The 20,416-nt window shown below is 43.7% G+C and overlaps 1 protein-coding gene and 1 long non-coding RNA gene across 4 annotated transcripts in view; one reads left to right on the top strand and one right to left on the bottom strand.

The window, feature by feature from the left end:
* FES (FES proto-oncogene, tyrosine kinase) overlaps positions 1-20,416 on the bottom strand; it is a 186,668-nt gene that overhangs the window by 60,464 nt on the left and 105,788 nt on the right. For 2 of the 3 annotated variants that reach the window (XM_056572037.1, XM_056572039.1), the window contains 2 exons: positions 9,281-9,400; positions 8,279-8,395 (listed from right to left, as the gene is read on the bottom strand). In XM_056572037.1, the coding sequence (XP_056428012.1) occupies positions 8,279-8,395; positions 9,281-9,400 (237 nt within the window). The remainder of the gene's footprint in view (positions 1-8,278; positions 8,396-9,280; positions 9,401-20,416) is intronic. The other variant, XM_056572038.1, reaches the window with a different exon arrangement.
* Positions 4,514-7,305, top strand: LOC130368414 (uncharacterized). The gene is made up of 3 exons (XR_008892452.1): positions 4,514-4,803; positions 6,467-6,529; positions 6,614-7,305. It is a non-coding gene; the product is annotated as an uncharacterized LOC130368414 (long non-coding RNA).

Raw genomic sequence — 20,416 nt, forward strand, 5'->3', positions numbered from 1 at the left:
GATTTGAGGGCAATAAACAACATCATTGTGCCTATTGCTCCTATTGTCCCAGATGTCAATTCACTTCTTTCTGCCATTCCTGCAGACGCTGTCTATTTCAGTGCGGTAGATCTGAAGAATGCTTTCTTTTCTATCCCAGTTGATAAGGCGACCAGACCACTTTTTGCTTTTTCCTTTGACGGACGTCAACTGACCTGGTGCAGAATGCCCCAGGGATATGCTGATTCACCTGTTGTGTACAGCATAGTCCTCCAAGCCACATTAAAACCATGGTACCCCTCCCAAGGTTCTGTGCTGCTGCAATATGTCGATGATTTGTTGTTATGTAGCATGTCAGCGGAGGCCAGCATTCAGGATGGTTTATCACTGTTACAATGGTTATCAGGATGCGGTCACAAAGTGGCACTTAAGAAAATGCAATGGTGTAAAACGCAGGTGAAATATTTAGGGTTTGTCCTCACGAAGGGAGAAAGGAGAATCAGCACAGAAAGGGTCAAGTCTATTGCGGGCCTGGTCACCCCGCACACCAGGAAAGAAATGCTTTCCTTCCTTGGTATGATAAACTACTGTAGACAATGGATCCCTGATTGCTCCTACTATGACAATGTTCCGAGGCAAGCCACTCTGGAACAGAGTCCAGTTTTGGTAAAATGGTCTTCTGGAATGTATGATGCATTTGATTACTTGAAATGTTCGCTCATGTCGAGCCCGGGGCTTGGCCTCCCTGACTATAAAATGCCTTTTCACATGTTTGCACACCAAAATTGTAAAACCATGGCGGGGTTACTGACACAAGAACATGGAGGCAAGTTACGTCCTTGTGCATTTTTCTCAAAGGTGATGCCCACCTCTGTACAGGGGATGCCGGCATGTCTGCGTTCCCTTGCAGCCTGTGCAATGATGGTAGAACTGACAACTCCTATTACCCTGGGACACTTGACCTTCCTGCACACCACACATGATGTTGTAGGCTTACTTAAAGGTTTACATACACAGCACATGTCAGAACAAAGATTGGTGCTATCCAATTTTGCAGAAAAATCCAAAAACAGGATTGATCTGCAAAGAGGGGAAGCCGTGCATACCAAAACACAACGCATCTGTCTTCATTGCACATTTTTATACAGTTTCAGCTCTGCTAATCCTACATTCCTCACGCTGCTTCACATGCTTTTCCCTTCACAACCTTGAGTCTCTCTACTGATGTTTCCACATCACTGATGCCCAGCAGTTAGTCACAGACTACATACACAGATGCATCACATGTTTGAGAAACAATCCTAACAACCCATTGATGATTCCTCACCAACACCCCACTACACCATTCACTCACTTGCAGGTGGATTACACGCATATACCTAAAACAAAAGGAAAACAGGAATATGCATTAGTGATAGTGGACATGTTCTCCAGATGGCCAGAAGTCTTTCCTACAAAATCAGAGGATGCTAAAACTACAGCCAAAATCCTGACCCAACAGATAGTCCCAAGGTGGGGCCGTCCTCTGGTCATTGAATCAGACTGTGGGCCGGCCTTTACCTCAAAGCTCAACAAGGACATAGTAAGACTGTTACAGGTGGAGTGGAAATTCCATATTCCATATCACCCAGAGAGTTCAGGGGTCGTGGAACGGATGAACAGAACAGTGAAAGATAACATTTGAAAAATGGAAACAAATCCTGCCCATAATACTTGCAGAGATCAGAATGACACCTAATAAGAAGCTAGGGTTGTCACCATTTGAAATTCTAATGGGTAGGCCCTTCCCTACACCCCGGGCACAGCGCCCCCTAGTGATACAGGAAGGGGATTTGGACCTGATCAGAGATGAGTGTGTTATTAATCTGATCAAGGTCCTCAGTAAAACTGAAGAAAAAGTTGCTTGTAAATCTCCCTCTTTTCCACAGGAACCAACTCACCCATTCCGGGTAGGAGACCAGGTGATTGTCAAGGCCCTCCAGAAGGGAAAGAAGCCGGGGAGCTTCATCTACGGACAACCCACCGAGGCCATCACCAGAACAGCAGTCCTCACAGAGCAGTCACCCACCTGGATCCACGCCACAAGGATCAAGCTGTTAAAGAAAAGAGAGGTACTAATGGAGGCAGACAGCCCTGACCCCCAACTAGGCGAAGAAGGGGTACAAACGGGGGCAGACAGCCCTGACCCCCAACTAAGCGAAAGTCTCCATGAGTTCTGGCAGTTAATTGACAAGAATGACACCCCAAATCATACTGATAACAATCTCATTGACTTTTCTGACATGTAGTGACACGGAGAGCTATAAGCAAAATTACAAGCAGCAGAATCCTCTAATACCCCACACCATGGCTTTCAAGAATAAAAGAGCGGTATCTGATTCAACATATGAGGACACTTTAGCAATGGAAACAGGAGTCTCAGATGCCAATCTTTGGGTAGAATGGATGAAATACACAGCAGCTTCCATCAATAAAAGTAATTGTTATATTTGCGGGACTGTGAAACCACATTTGGGTACGGTGCCATTCACGCTTCCCTCAAATATAGAAAAATGTTTTTTAAATCTTTTCAAGAATATTTCTAATAATGACACTGATTGCGGAACCTGGAAAATGAAATACCCTTTGCTAACAGAGACCCCACACTCAGGGGCAGGTATACACATATACCCAGGGAATTACACATGCTATAGGGGAGAAAAGGAAGTTGTCAATAGAAAGAACTTTACAAAGAGATATTGTGCTAGTTATAGCTCTGTAGAAGTGTCACTCACTCAGAACCAAGTTTTTTCAATAGGTGACATTTACTGGATCTGTGGCGATGGTAGAATAAGGTTCAAGCTAGAGGGCAAGTGGAAAGGAGAGTGTGCTCTAGCTAAAGCCATTATGAACATTCACATATTCACAGAAGGGGGAGAACACGTAAACTCTGCCACAAAAAGAATAAAGAGGTCAACACCTGCAGGTAGCTTCGATCCACATGTATACATAGACACAATAGGGGTCCCAAGAGGGGTCCCTGATGAGTTCAAAGCCAGGAGTCAAGTCGCTGCGGGCTTTGAATCTATCCTTTCTATAATCACTGTGAACAAAAATGTAGACTGGATTAATTACATTTACTATAATCAACAAAGGTTTGTAAACTACACAAGGATGCGTTACGAGGTGTTGCAGAGCAGCTCCAAGCTGATTCCATTATGACATTTCAGAACAGAATGGTCTTAGATATGATTCTGGCAGAAAAAGGTGGGGTGTGCAAAGTGCTTGTGGATCCTACATCATGCTGCACCTTCATACCTAACAACACTGGTCCCAATGGTAAAGTAACTATTGCAATACAAAAGTTAGAGGACCTGTCTGCCGAACTAAAAAAGAACTCAGGTATTACAGATCCCTGGGATCAATATTTTGGATGGTTTACTAACTGGAAACATGCATTAACACAATTAGCTATTATAATTTTTGTAATCATTATAGTTATTGCTGCATTTTCTCTATGTGTGATACCATGTATTAGGAGGTTGCTAGAAAAGGGAGTCGCCAATGCCACGGCCACATTTTACCAGGCCTCGCCCTCATTGGCTAATGAAGACACTACACCCAGTGGATACATGCAATACCTAAAACTCTACAGAGAAAGGAAGTTAAAAAAAGGAGAACCGTATAGTATAAAATAATATAAGGTTCTAAGAGGGGATTGAAGGGGTTACTGTATTGTATGTATCCATCACACAGTGTCTTTATCCTGTCAGCATTTAATGTTATCTCTTTGCTCGGAATGTAGCTGCGAAGGTTAATTAACCATATTAGGACTTCCTATTCTTACATGTGTTATGGCTTTCTCGATCATCTGTCTCTCCCATGAATTCCCTCAGAAACCTCCGTATACCTAATATTATAGGCTAGAGATGATACCAAATATTTGAGTGACGGAAGGAGGGGTGCAACCCCCCCCCCCCCTATATTATGTGCTTACGGACTACTGAATAAACTAGAGTGAATTTGACCAGACAAACTGTTGTTACGTGTTATTTCTGGTAGATTCATTCTCCTGGATCCAGATAAAGACTTAAATCAAGCTAACCACCGAAGTTCGGTACCAGGGGTACCTAGATAAGATCAGATCTCCTTACAGGACCCATCCCTCTGTGCTCTTCACTGCTGTGCTGTCAACTGTTGCCCTTTATACTTAAATTTATTTTATTTATTTATATTTTATTTATTTATATAGTGCCTACAGATTCCGCAGCGCTTACAATTATGGGGTACAAACAAAGACAAGTATCAGACATAATATTACACAATAACTATTCAAACAATAGGTGTGGGGATATGTTGAGAATATGTTGAGGCCAATTAGAGAATGTTATAGGCCTGTCTGAAGAGATGTGTTTTTAGGCCACGTTTGAAACTATGGATGTTGTTGTTGAGTCTGAGGGATTGAGGGATAGCATTCCAGAGAACCGGTGCAGCACGAGTGAAGTCTTGGAGACGGGAGTGAGAAGTTCGGATTATAGAAGATGTTAGTGTGAGGTCATTAGCAGATGGGAGAGAACATGTAGGATGGTAGACAGAGATGAGAGAGGAGATGTAGGGAGGTGCAGCACTGTGGAGAGCTTTGTGTGTGGGACTGAGGATTTTGTACTGTATTCTGGACTGAATTGGTAACCAGTGTAGTGACTGGCACAGGGAGGAGGCATCTGTGTAGCGGCTGGAGAGGAAGATGAGTCTGGCTGCGGCATTAAGGATGGACTGGAGAGGAGAGAGTTTGGAGAAAGGAAGGCCTATTAGTAAAGAGTTCAGTACTCAGTACAGTACTTAACGGTAAGGTTAATGTTAACTCCTTAAGGACGCAGGGTGTCTCAGGAGCTGAATGCGCATCATAGCGGGATGGTTAATGTGATCACAGTGATGCCTGGCATTAACCCTTTAAATGCCACAAAGTTTATTGCAGCGTCTAAACTGTTAAAAAACAAATCCTGGCTGCTCCACGGTGCTGATCTGACCATCGCGGTGAAAGTCCCGATCAGCTGAGAGGATGGCGGGAGGGCCCTTAAAGGGGTATTCCGGCCTTAGACATCTTATCCCCTATCCAAAGGATAGGGGATAAGATGTCTGATAATAGGGGTCCCGCTGCTGGTCACGCCCCTTCCCATAGACATGAATGGAGGGGGGTGTGGTGTAATGTCCCAAGGGGGCGTGGCGTGACGTCTCCATCTCAGAAAGCCAGCGTTTCCAAGACTGAAGCAGCACCTGACCCAGAATGTCGGGTGCTGTACGACGATCCCCGGGGTCCCAGCGGCGGGACACATGCGATCAGACATCTTATCCCTTACCCCTTCAACTGCCTCCTCCTCGTCTGATCGGCCCTCCAATGCTCCAGTCCGCCATAGCAGACTGGAGCAATGGAGTACCAATAACACTGATCAATGTTGCTCTATGGAATAGAATTAAACAGTATATGCAATTAGAAGACTGCAATAGTCCCCTATGGGGACTAAAAAATTGTGAAAAAAGTGCAAGTGTAAAAAGTGTATTAAAAAAAAAAAAGTTAATAAATGTGAATTAACTTTCCCTACTAAAAGTGAGAATCACCCCCCAATTTCCATTAAAAAAAATTTAAACAAAATGAACATAAACATATGTGGTATCGCCAAAAAGAGATCAAAAAGTCCCATCAAAACAAAATGGTACCAAAACTAATGACTACGGCACAAAAAATTAGCCCTCATATAGCCCCATATTTAAAAATTAAGAGAGTTAATAGGGGTCACAAGAGGACAATTTTAAACATACTAATTATCTTACAAAAAGATAATTTTTAAAAGAAGTAAAACAAAATAAAACCTATATAAATTTTGTATCATTGTAATCGTATGGACCTACAGAATAAAGATAACATGTCATTATTAAAGAAAAGTGCACTGCTTAGAAACAGAAGCCCCTAAAATGTACAAAATGGCGTTTTGTTTTGTTTGTTTTTTCAATTTTGACCCACAAATAATTATTTTGGTTTTTGCTGTAGATTTTGCGGTGAAATGATTCATGTCCTTCTAAATTAAAAGTGGTGGTGCAAAAAACTCATATGGGTCTGTAGGTGGAAAAGTGAAAGCAGTAGTAGTACTTTTTGGAGATAGAATGTGCACTCTACTCATCATAGTGACACAGTAGTACAGTAGTCAGGGGAAGGATAGTAGTAGTAGTAGTAGTAGTAGTAGTTTATAACGTGATTGAATGTGCAATAAACTCTATGATTTATCAAAACCTGTCAAAAGGTAAAGTTACTGAGTTGTCCATATCAACCAATCAGATTGCTGCTTTCATTTTTTAGAAGGCCTCTGGAAAATGAAAGAAGCGATCTGATTGGTTGCTATGGGCAACTCATCAACTTTTTCTCTGGACAGGTTTTGATAACTTTCCCTCTATATGCCTCCAGTTCTCAAAGTGCCTTTTTTAATCTGCTGTTGTTCTTTCTGTCCCTATTTAGGTCTATTTATTAACCACCAGTGGTGCGGTTGTGAGAAGACGGAATCCTGAGAAAGACTGCAAGGTGAGGAAGGGCTGTGGTGAGTGGTGTGGGAGTCAGTAGTGGATAAGTTTGTTAATATGCTGTTGTTTTTTATGTCCCTATTAGATCTACTATAATAACCTCCTCCAGAGTTCAGTGGTGCGGTTGTTAGAGACTGCAGGGTTTATGTCAAATTTGACATTTTAGCTAAAAATAAATAACTGCTCTTGTGCATGACAATGCTGCAAATATGGTGGCTGCTGATGGTCCAGTGTTGGCTGCCCTTACCACACTTTGCAGCTGGTTATTAATGCTGCTTTGAAGAATACAGGTATTGAAAGAGCTGTCAGTGCTGCTAGAGGACTAGTTGAACCCTTTTAAAAAAAAGTTAACTAGCCAGCAGCAAGTTGAAGCAGAAGCAGATAGGTCCATTTGAACATAAGCTTCTTCAAGATGTCAGCACCATATGGAACAGCACTTACTATATGGTTGACAGGCTCCTTGAACAAAGGTGGCCGGTTACTGCAACCCTGTCAGACCTACCAGCTACCCAAAAGGGCAAACAATATTGGGACCTAAAACCAGAACAATGGAGTGTTCTTGAGGAGCTTTGGTGCTTAAGGCTTTTGAATGTGCCACTGTGTTCATGAGTGGGCAAGAATATCCATCTCTATGTTCAATGCCTTCATTTGTCAAGTTATTGTGGTCCAGTGGGCGTGCTTCTTTTGAATCTTCGGCCATGAGGAGCTTCCAAGCCACTGCAACGAACAAGCTGCACAGCAGATCGACTGATATTCTATCAGAAGAACAGGTCATAAATCCTGCAATTATTTCCGCTGCTTGGGACCCAAGATTTAGGAAGCTGAAGTTTTGGATCTACTTTTACTGCCCTTTTTGTAGTGCAGGTGCTGTTTGTGGCAAGGGATCTACATGGATTGTGTCACTCTTCCCCTTTTTGATTTACATGTGCCACTCTAGGGTGTGCCTAGTTGCCCCCTCTTGTTCTTTAGGATGATGCTCTATTTTGAGCATTTTTGTGTTGTGTCATGTTGTGTTATTTGGATAATAAAGATTGGCTAAATAATAATACTTTCTTTAGGTGTGCACTGCTTTACAGGGCATCTGATGTCTGTATAATTATTTTGTATACACTAGTTGCAATTGTTCTGCATTTTGTAGTCGACACTAAATTTATTTCTTTTGTAGATTTTCTCATTTTTAAGAGTGTATATATGTATGTAGATATATGTTTATTTATTTATTTTTCTATCTTTGTACCTCAGGGCCCTGTAGTTTGCTTTTTTAAAACTTATAATTCATTTGATCATACTATTATAATAAACTGCTGTCTTTTATGAATTCTAATACCTACAACTGTCTTTTCTGACCTACTTTACATCATATTCCCATTCCTCTTATTATCAGGCACTCCTAGATAATATAATATACACATTCAGAATGTTATATCCACTATTGATCTAATATCCAAGTCTTATTATAACTGTGACTCTAACTTCCTGTTACCATCCCTGAATGAACCATCAAGTTCATTTAAATATTCCTGATCGTTTTGCTTCTCCAGCTCCAAAGTAGACTAAGCATGTCTATGGTGACATTATATGAATTCTGTATAGTCTGATCCTACAGTCATATTCTGCAAAAGGATAGATGCATCTACCAATCCATCTATCCTTTTATAATTTTATATAAATAAAGAAAATGTTTGCGAAAAACAGATAAGCCTTGGAAATTACATGATTTTGCATAACATAAGATTCTTAAGTTTCTTACTGATCTACTTTACTTCTTTCTTCATTAGCAGTTTCAGTTTGTATCTGTTTTAATGCTTCTTGTTTAGAATAAACTGTTTCTGTGACTACTGCTAGTTCCTCTTCAACTGATGTCAGCCTATAAAAAATGCAAACATACATACATATTCTGCTTGTCATTGTTCTTTTGCATACAAAAAAAGTGAGGTATGGTATAATAGGCTGCAACCAACTGGGTGAAACTGAAATGCTGTTGTACGAGACAAGCAGTACACTGGTTGTTTCTCATAGGAATATGACACAGAGAGCTGAACAGTTACATTGTAATTTAAGGTTCCTACAAGTTTTAAATGGGCAGTCACATCCAAAAACTTTATTATATGTTGTTGTTGATGAAAATTAAAGACCTTTTGTACTATGGATGTTTAAGAAATTCTGAATATTTAATAAAGAAAACGGCTCCTGAAAATCCCACCACTAGGGGTATCCATACCTACTGGGACACTAACCAGTCCAGCAGCATCAGGCTTGTCTATGAGCCATGGACAAGAGATGACTTGTGAACAAGGCTGCATGAGCAGACACACCAATCACCTCCCACCACCACAAGGAGGGACACATCCCCTCCCCCCCCCTCCCCGAGAGGATTTCTAACACTGAGAGCTAATAAAAAGAGGTAAATCATTGCATTGCTAACATTCCCATATGCCAGAGGAGCATTTTATTTTGTCAATTGCTACTTATTATGAATTTTACATAGCATGTTTTGCACAACTGTATTATGACACTGTTTTAAGAGAATTTACATCACTAAATCTTGCTCTCTTTGGTATGTAGACTGGGCAGATATAACCTGACTGTGGAATTTCTGTATCCAGAAATTCCAGAATAACAACACTAAGTGCAACATTATAAGGACATATTTAGCATTTTCTTACACGCAAAAACAAAGAAACATTTAGCTACAGCTCTACACATTTTGGCTCAAACCCAGACACATCTACAAAAACCCACCCATACATACGTATGCTGAACATTCTCTATAGTCAGATCATTTAGCTGAAGTTCCTCTTCCTCAAGGTTGTCAGTCTCTTCTAGTAAACTTGTATCGAATGTTGTCATGGGTGGTAGGTTTGCTGTTGACCTGTTTAACAACATATGTATATTAAAGACATGTTTGCTATTCAAAACCCTCACATTAGAGCAGGAGTAACAGCAGAAGTTCTAAACCTTGTATTTCTTTTTTTCAAAAATCACACTTTAATGTCTCTTTTCTATTAGTAGATACATCCAAATAATTAGCATGAACAGGTATTCCAATTTTAGCAAATATTACTATGATATGCCAACAATATTTTATGCAAATATGTATGCCTTGTACTGCTTAATAAAAAATAATAAATATAAATAAAGAAAACAATCGTGGGGGGGGGGGGGGGGGGGGGGGCACAGGCCTCAATGTGCCTCATTCTACTGACCTTGGCTTGGCTGCCATGCCAGGCACAACTACACATACAGGAAAGTCGATGAGCCTGAATGAAGAGCAAGGCCGGATTCACACTTCGGCCAGAGATTCCAAGGTCATGCAGCGCCATAGGTGGCAATGTCTGTGGAGCAAAGATGCGCTAGAACATTCAACAAATTCAATGTTCTGGCTGAATTTTTCAAGAGGATTTTCCAGGCAGAAAGTCCACCTCGAAAACGCAGAAGTGTGCACTGTGCAGCAGAATCCCATTGCCAGTAATGGGACTCTGCTGCACCCAAATTTCTGAGCAGAACTTTAAAACGGAAATCCGCTTGGAATTTCTGTAGCGTGAAACCGGCCTAAAAGTACAGTGCACATGTGAACATGTGGCATTGTTCTGCTGTTTGGTGGTTTCCGGGGTCTGATTTCCACCGATCACACAGTAGTGACCTATGTTAAGAATAGGCCCTCACTGTATATTACCTGGGAAACCCTGTAAGGTCCTACAGTTTACCTCCTTATCTAACTTAAGACTAGTTTCACCTAATACAGATATAGATTCATTCATATAGATGCAGTCAACAGAAAGACATACTCTTGAATGCATACTTTACACACAGGTTTATTCTAAATAATGTAATAAAGGTTTCCATTTACTAACAGCTTGCCGAGATCTTGGAAATTAAGCTCTATTTATATAAAACCTTGTTATGAAGCAAGATAATACCTAGTAATTACTGCTGTTATATTCTACAGATCCTAATACCAGGTTCCATGACAACATTTGTGGTTGGGGCTCAATAACCTTAACATGCTTACCTATTGTTCTAGCCACCTAACCAAACGGTCTGTGGTGTGAGGGCACGCCTATAGAGGGCATACCCTATAAAGAAATATAAATAATTAAGAGAGGATTGGGAGGGCCTGCACAGGCAATGACGCCCGGATTGCAGAACAATGGGGAGGTTAAATAAGGATCAACGCCCCGCTCACAAATACAACCCTGCAGGCTTAACACTTGTAGTCGGGGCTCAATAACCCTGACATACTTATCTATTGTTTTAGCCATCTAACCTAACGGTCAGTGGTGTGCCAAAACTGTATTGTGAGGGCACGCCTATAGAGGGCAAAAAGTCAACACAATTAGAATAACTAAAACCTTGTTAATATGAACTCAATTACAGTACCAATATCTGACAACTCAATATGAGGAACAGGAACATGCAAAAGGAATTACACCGTCCCAATTCCTAAAGCAGTGATTCGGAGCCTTATGTCTAGAACAACTCAATATGAGGAACAGGAACATGCAAAAGGAATTACACCGTCCCAATTCCTAAAGCATTGATTCGGAGCCTTATGTCTAGAATCAGCTACTGCTGCACCCAACAAGCGAACATGCTTAACAAAACACTGAGTAGTAAGAGGAGCATTATTAACTGAAACAAGCATGTAGCATATTTATCGTGGCAGCATATAACTGAGAGCACTACAACTGAACACCATTTATGTCCTGTTTGAAAATACTTAATTTTCTTACTTTACGTACATACTTCTAATACCATACCAATATTGAAAGCATAAAACATCTCATTCCATAGCCAGCAAAAATAACTTACATGACAACACAAGTAGCATCAACCCAAACTGTGACCATTAAGCTAGCCTCTGTAGCCATGAAGCCTTGAGTTTTGCACCTACTCCAAGAACCACCTGCCAACAGGAGCAGAGCACGTAGTCCTCCTAACTAACGTGTAAAACACGTTTGTCAAACTTACCTGTGGCAAGCTCAACTGAAGAGTAACCAAATACCTGCCATGCCCAGGCATAATCACCTATAACTTACAATAAAGGGCAAAATGAAAACGACCGGGAAAATGGTGGATGAGAACCTGTGAAAATGAAAACCTACAAGCCCAAGTTTAATCATACTGAGACCTAAGTAGATGCCTCCTTTATGACATGATCCGGGAGATGTAACCAGGTGGTAGGTATAGAAACTGTGTGCAGGTATTCAGCTCCCCTCCTGTTCACTGCAGCCCCGGACTGGTGTGGACTACACCAATATGTAATTGCGCAACAAGAAACAATGTCCAGCGCTGCTCCCGTTAAAAGATTTGTCCTTTATTTCACAACACCGAGGTAAAAACAGACATAGTGGACGCTGGTAACGCGTTTCGGCACTTTACAGAGCCTTAGTCATACCATGGTATGACTAAGTCTCTGTAAGGAGCCAAAACGCGTTACCAGCGTCCACTATGTCTGTTTGTACCTCTGTGTTGTGAAATAAAGGACATTGTTTCCCAGGTGGTAGGTAGTACAATGCAGGGGCCGGGATGACGAAGTGGCATCATCCCGGCCCCTGCATTGTACTACCGACCACCAGGTCCTTTGTGGGTATCATTTCAACGCACTTTAAACTTTGGCTTTTTGTACGTTATAGTATTATCTATGACTCTTAGCACATGGCACTTTAATCCTCAGAGCATTTGCCTGTACGTATATACACTAGTTGCCGGTGCTCATTCATAGTCACCTCAGGGATGTGGAAATCCTATCGCCCGACGCCCGGCGCCGGGCAGGTGAATTGTTCATAGATTTAGCCCTGTATCGGGCTAGCAGGGCCGGAGCGACTTCCCTCTTATTTTTCTTTAATGCCGGTGTGAGGTGCAGGAGCCGATGCAAGTCTGCACCTCACACCGGCGCTCAGGGTGTATGGAGGGGGCGGCGGCCCCCAGCTGATTTTAGTATCCGGGGGCTGCTGCTAAGACAACCCACCCCGTGCCCCAGTCTGTCCTCCTTCACACACAGAAATCCTCCCCGTGCAGTGCAGTATGTCCTCTCTCCCCTCCCCCCTGCTCTGTGTTTTCCCCGTGCAAACTTGCAGCCTCCCCGTGGTAGATGAGGTCCTGTGGAGATAAAAGAAGGGGGAGGAGCTGTGTGCGGGGAGGGGATTGATCTGTGAACCGAGCTGTGTACCGAGCTGTGTGCGGGGGATGGAGCTGTGTCCCGAGCTGTGCAAGTCCTTGCTCTCCCCCTGCTTCTTGTGTAATGTAGAGCGGGGAGTGTGAAGCTCAGGTGAGGAGGCCGGGCATGCAGGCGGCAGGAAGGGTGGTTGTATATGTATGTAATGTATAATTAGGGGGGGTGTATCAGCGGCGGGTGTATGTATGATATGAGTGTATGTGTATGATGTCTGTGTGTGATGTGTGTATGTGTATGATGTCTGTGTATATATGATGTGTGTATGATGTCTGTGTATATATGATGTGTGTATGGTGTCTGTGTATATATGATGTGTGTATGGTGTCCGTGTATATATGATGTGTATATGATGTCCGTGTATATATGATGTGTGTATGATGTCTGTGTATATATGATGTGTGTATATATGATGCGTGTATGATGTCTGTGTATATATGATGTGTGTATGATGTCTGTGTATATATGATGTGTATGATGTCCGTGTATATATGATGTGTGTATGATGTCTGTGTGTGATGTGTGTATGATGTCTGTGTGTGATGTGTGTATGATGTCTGTGTGTGATGTGTGTATGATGTCTGTGTGTGATGTGTGTATGTAATGTATGATGGGGGGGCAGCGGCGGGTGTATGTATGATGTGTCTGTATGTATAATGTATGTATGTAATGTATAATATAGGGGGCAGTGGCTGGTGTATGTATATGTGTATGTATGATATGTGTATGCATGTATGTTTTGTACAGGGGCAGACTGACAAGTGCTGCCGCCAGTTGTGCTATCTAATTTTTTTATTTATTTTTAGTGGCTTCTGGCCACCCGCACTAAATTGCACCCCCAGAATCCCGCCCCCTTCATACTCACCCGACAACCAAGAGCCCCACGGATGCACGCAAACACGCCCGAACCAAAACTACAACTTCCAGCATGTTGCACCATAACCTAAACTGTAGAACTATAAAGTGCAACATGCTGGGATTTGTAGTTTTGGTTCGGGTCAGCTGCAGAGCCATAGGCTGTATCAGGGCATGCTGGGTGTTGTAGTTACTAACTGCAATTCACAGTATTCCTTGACACAGCCTATGGCTCTGTAGTTGACACAAACCAAAACTACAACTCCCAGCATGTTACACAATAACCTTAACTGTACTACTACACAGTGCAACATGCTGCAGAACCCACACAACCATAGGCTGTATCAGGGCATGCTGGGTGTTGTAGTTATCTAGTAACTAAATGCAACTTCCAGCATTTTCTGACACAAAATGCAGCACACAAACTGGAGAAGCAGAACACCCCCCCCCTCCCCAGTAACACAGCAGCGTTCAGTGGTTTCCAATCAAAAGACTCCATATATAAGTCCCTATGAAGAATGAAAAATAGTGATTAAAATATTTTAAAAAGTACGTATACATGTGAATAAGCCCCTTTCCTAATAAAAGTTCTGATAATAAATGGTTCCGACAAAAACTACAGATCACGGCACATAAGATTACCCTCATACATCCCTGTATATGGAATAAGTGGAGTTATAGGGGTCAGGTGGGGGGGGGGGTAGCTACAGCTCTCCCGCCGCTAATAGCCTGGCATGCTGCGATCGCCGTGGCTATTAAACCATTAAATCACCACTGTCTAAGTTGACAGCAGTGTCTAAAGGAATCTAGTGGGGGGGGATTGAACTATTTTGGTTGAAATTATTTTATCTACCAGGACAAGTGGATTTTCTTGAGGGACAAGTAGATTGTGTTCCCCTTTAGTCCCTTGGACAAGTAGTTTTTTTTTTTATTTCCACACCCCTGCACCTCCATTATACCAAGATGTACTGTGCCCCATGACTAACATCTCTGTATGAAGGGTGTCTGGTGATGCCGCATGTTTTTGATATATTGTTTCCTCCTCTTTATATATGTATGTGTTGGTTTTTATGCATATCAATAAAATTAAGTGTTTTATTTATATTTAATGACTGCAATTTTTCTTTTCTACTATAAATTTGTGTATAGCTCTGACGTCATCCAGGAAAGTCAGAGTCCCTGGGCGGCGGCCCTTGTCCTGGTTTAAAAGAAGGATGGGACCATCCGTTTCTGTGTCGACTATAGGAATGATATCACCCATAAGGACGCTTATCCTCTTCAAAGAATCGAGGAATAACTCACAGTCCTTGGGTTGGCAGCGTACTTCTCCACCTTGGCTTTAACCAGTGGGTATTGTCAAGTGCCTATGGCTGTTCAAGACCAAGAGAAGACAGCTTTTGTGACACCCATGGGATTGTTTGAGTTCAAGAGTATGACCTTCGGGCTGTGCAATGCCCGTTGCTACTTTCCAGCGGCTGAAGGAGCGATGCTTGGGCCATTAAAACTTCCAGAGTGTCCTGCTATACCTCGATGATGGTATTGTATACTCTAAGTCATGGGTGTCAAACATGCGGTCCGCATGCGGCCCACAATGAATGTCTTTGCGGCCCGGCATCCCTGTGTCCAAAAAAATCTTTTCAGGACACATGGATGCCTCTCTGCGGCACAGCTTTAACTTCCCGTTAACATCCCATGCGTGCGCCCATAGAAGAGCAGAGCGGAGCAGCGAGGAGGACGCTCGCGTATGGTAAGTCACCATTGGCATGTCATCTTCAGTGCTCCGATCACCGTTCCTCTGCGGTCGCGGGACCTACTACTATGGCCCATAGGACATAGCAGTAGATTGTGACCCCAGACCGGAGGAGTGGTGGTCAGAATACTGAATATGGCAGAAGGCTGTATGTCTATGCGGGAAATGTACTGCACCTAATGTGTGTTTGGGGGGGGGGGGGGCTGTACTGCACCTAATGTGGGGGAACTGTACTGAACCTAATGTGGGGGAACTGTACTGCACCTAATGTGGGGGAACTGTACTGCACCTAATGTGGGGGAACTGCACTGCACCTAATGTGGGGGAACTGTACTGCACCCAATGTGGGGGAACTGTACTGCACCTAATGTGGGAGAACTATACAGCCAACCTAAGGTGGGAGAACTATACTGCCAACCTAATGTGGGAGAACTATACTGCCAACCTAATGTGGGGAACTATACTGCCAACCTAATGTGGGGAACTATACTGCACCTAATGTGGGGGAACTATACTGCACCTAATGTGGGGGAACTGTACTGCACCTAATGTGGGGGACCTGTACTGCACCTAATGTGGGGGAACTGTATTACACCTACTGTGGGGGAACTGTACTGCACATAATGTGGGGGAACTGTACTGCACCTAATGTGGGGGAGCTATACTGCCCCTAATGTGGGGAGCTATACTGCACCTAATTGGGGGAACTGTACTGGACAGTCTTGTGCAGGGGAGCAGGATCTTGTGAAGGGGGGCATGGGGTGTTGTACAAAAGGGGCATGGGGTCTTGTGAAGGGGGGTCATGGGGTCTTGTGAAGGGGGTCATGAGGTGTTGTGCAGGGGGGCATGGGATCTTGTGCAGGGAGGGCATGTTGCCTTGAGCAGGGAGGACATGTATTTTTTTTTTATGCTGCCCACATAAACTTAAACCTTGTTTTTTTGGCCCAAGTTAGCCTTTGAGTTTGACACGCTTGTTCTAAGTCCTACCAGGAGCACCTTGATCATCTGTCGGACATCTTCCAAGTGTTAATCAAACATGGATTGAAGATCAAGCTGTCCAAATGCCATCTGCTCAAACCTCAGGTACACTACCTAGGTCACGTTGTCAGCGCCGAGGGAGTCCAGCCTAATCCCAACAAGGTAGAAATTGTTAAGAACTGGCTTACCCCACGCACAGTGAAAGACGTCCGGAGCTTTCTGGGATTTGCCGGCTACTAGCGGCGTTTCATTCCTCATTTCGCCCAGATTGCAAAACCCCTCACTGCTCTCTTGCATGGTACAGCAAAGGAGAACTACAGTGGGAAGCTACCTGTGGACTGGACCAAGGAGCACAAGACAGCCTTCCAAGCCCTGAAACACCTGTTGATGGAACCACCCATCCTGGCATATCCAGACTACGCTCAGCTGTTCTGGCTGTACACCGATGCCAGTTTCGAAGGTTCAGGGGCGGCCCTATCCCATGTCCAGGGAGGACAAGAGCGAGTGCCAATTACAGCTCCTTCAAGCTGGAACTCCGTGCCCTCGAATGGGCTGTGACAGAGAAGTTTAAAGATTAGTGGCTGCCACACCATTCACTGTCTATATGGATAATAATCCGCTGGCTCACCTGAACACCGCCAAACTGGGTGCCATTGAGCCGCGGTAGGCTTCAAGGTTGGCCAATTATAACTTCACTATCAAGTATCTCGAATGGTCCCCCGGTGAAGAACCACCTGTTGAAGACGAGTGGGAAGACATGGAGATGCCCCCATTCTACCAGAGATTTGCGAGACAGAATACTGCGACCACCCTCGAAGAGGGCGAATCTTGGTCCAAGAAGATCCAGGAAGATTTACACACCTGGAAAACTCTGCAAGACGAAAGTCGACTCATGGGGAATCTGTTGGATTACCTTCTAATGAAAAAGGTATTAACCCGTCTATGCCAGGCTCAGAGCTACTATGAGTTGAAGTGCCTGTGGCGGCAAAGGAAGCGACTGTTCGTACACAAGGGACTGTTGTACCGAAACTCTTTGGATCCGGTTTCAGGTGAGCAACTTCATCAGATCCTGATTCCCTGAAGGGACATGGCCATGGTCCTCAATGCCTATCATGATCAGTCGGGACACTTCTGAGTCCACAAGACAGAAGCCACTGTCAGGCGGCGGTTTTACTGGATTGGGATGCGGAGCGACTTTGAGAAATGGTGCAGTGAGTGTGCTGTCTGAAACGTCACCAAGAACGGGCACAAGGACGCCAGAGCACACCTCCATTCCATCCAGAGTGAAAGGCCTAACCAGTTGGTCGCGCTAGACCATGTCAAGTTGTCTCCTACCTGGTCCGGGTACTCTTATGCTCTCACCATGGTGGATCATTACTCTAAATGGGTTGTAGTCGTGCCAGTCAAAGATCTTACAGCCAAAATGGCCTAGATGTTCTACCCCCACTGAGTACAAATCCTTGTATGTCCGGAGTCTGTCCCCACCAACTGAGGGATGGCCTTTGAGGCCCAACTCTTCCAGGAGCTGTGTCAATTTCATGCCTGAAAGAAACTCCGGACGACTGCTTGTCACCCTCAAGGGAACGGGCTCTGTGAGAGAATTAATCAAGTCTTCATTCACATGCTGCGGACAGCGTCTGTGTCCAGACACGAAGAATGACCCCGGTTGTTACCCGAACTATTGTAGATTTATAACAACACAGTGCACTGTTACACCCCGTTCTATTTGATGATGGGCCGGCATGGTCAGCTACCCAAAGATCGCACGCTTTGGACTCCAAGCTCCATTCAATAACTTTCCGCAAGCTTCTATGGAATGGGTCTCCGACTATCAAAGAAGGTTCCAGGAAGCAAAAAGAGATTGTCAACAGAAAGAGGGGTGAGGCTCAACAGAGGCAGCAGCAAGAATACAATCGTCATCCCTCTGCCAAACCTCTCCAGATAAGTGACAAGGTCTGGCTGCGGAAGTTCCTGAGAACCCATAAACTGGACTCCATCTGGTAAACGGAGCCCTATACAGTAACTGCAGTACCCTATCCCGACTCAGATGTGTATGCAATCCTGAAGTCAGGGTGTGAACCGCAAGTCGTTCATCGTAATGGAATCAAGTTGTGTCACAAGGAGGATCTGCCTGTGTTCCCAATACCTTCCTCACCCCCAGATCAAATCTGTGAGGGAGTATGTACCCGGAGAAGAAATTCACCCGTCCATGGATGTTCCCATGTTTCCTCCTGGCCGAGCCACACTCTTCAGTTTCATACCAACCTGTGGGCCTGTACAACCACCTCTAGTCACCCCACCAAGTCAAGTTCTGTGCCCATTGGTGCAGGAATATACTCCAGTCTCCAGACCACCTGCTTCACCCATGTCAGTTCCCTCAAGTCCAAGTTCTGACAGTCCAGAGTCACCACCTACTTCAGTTGCTGTAGCAGTGGAACCTGTCATAAACCCAGTTGAGTCAAGTTCTCCTGAAGAAGCCGATGTTCCTGAATCTCAAGAGATGGTGCTGCGTAGGTCCCAATGGTACACGCAAGGGCAGATACCAGCCAGATATAGAGACTAAGCATCTTATACAGTATACAGCAAAGTAGTGTACTACACATTATGTACACATAAAGTACACAAAATGTACACATACAAGTCATGTACATATCAAGTCACATACAGTAGGACTGTTTCACTCAAAATTACACAGTCCACTCCAATGTCATATGTCAATGATGTCTAATGTCATATGTTCTTGTGTTCGTGCACAGGATACTTTACTGGCCAGAAGGTATTCCTGATATTGAGTAACACACGTAATCAAGTCTATGGTAACAGAAATGTCAAATGTTATCAACATAAAATGTCCAGCATAAAATGTCTAGCATAAACATAATACAGTGTTCTGGGGAGAAGTGTTTTAAATGCCAAGGGACCCCAGTAGCCAAGGCATTGGGCAGAGAGCCTCAGGCAACCCAATCCGCAAATTTCTAGTATAAAGTATTAAGTCTAGTCACATATAGTATATAACATGTATAGTCAAAATGTTGTGTTATGTCTAGTCAATTATTATGCATAGTCAAGCATCATCAAATACATAGTTATAGGTCCTTAAGGTAAAGTTATATGTATTGGTCCTAGTCATTATTGATCCGGTTCTCAGTTATGCAACAAAAAATCAGCGCATGTATGGTCAATATTATAGAGACTCTTATGTTATCAGTTTTTACCAAAGGAAATATACCAGCCTGGAATGGACATTTGTTTGCAAAAAAAATGCCTCGGGACTGCATCTGGCCCCAGGGCCACCTCGACCCTCAACTCTGACAGAACTTGCGTCGAGGTCGACCTGTGTAAAGTAGGGGGGTTTGTGATGTCCCAGTACAGGACATGGTACTGTACTACACTTAGGCCCTGTCAGGTTGAGTCCCTCAGTGACCTGGGGCTCTCCCGCAGTGTCTCCCTTGCTGTTACTATACTGTCATTTATTGTAATAGAATTGTAGTCAGTGTATTAATGTAAAGTTAGTCTAAAAGACCTGTGAGAGGTCATCTAAAGGACCTGTGAGATGTCACATGTTTACCCAGAGAGCACCAGTAAAACATGACCCGCAGCTTGACCAATGGGCTTTGGCTCAGCCCAACTCTATATAAAGGGGTGGCCATTAGAATTCTCTCTCTTATGTTCCCAGCTGAGGAACAGCAAACACCAGAGATCTCAGTGCTAGTGTCCAGCACCTGGAAGGCCTCAAATCTACAGTCATTCCAGTAAGTCAAGTCTATGTCTGTTGTCACTACTACCTATAGTCAAGTCCAGCCTAAAGTCAAGATTCTAAAGTCTATTACAAGTCTAATTGGTCCCAGCAAGCTACGAGGTCCTTTTGTGTTCCTGGCCACCTCTATGGGATTCTGGCATAGCTGTGAAGATAATAACACCTGTCTTAACTCAGTAAATCCTCCGTTAAACCATAACTTGGTTGTGGACTCTCCTTTCACTGCCTAGCCATTGGAATAGGGGAGATACCGTTAGTGTGGTTCCGGTACCAAAAACCACTCTGGCGTCACGAACATTACGGTTTAATAACACCTTGCCCCTGGGGTTAATACAATCCTGCCCCATCCACCTACACCGCTACACCCGTGGTA

This window comes from Hyla sarda, chromosome 4, assembly GCF_029499605.1.
Source record: "Hyla sarda isolate aHylSar1 chromosome 4, aHylSar1.hap1, whole genome shotgun sequence".
NCBI lineage: Eukaryota > Metazoa > Chordata > Amphibia > Anura > Hylidae > Hyla > Hyla sarda.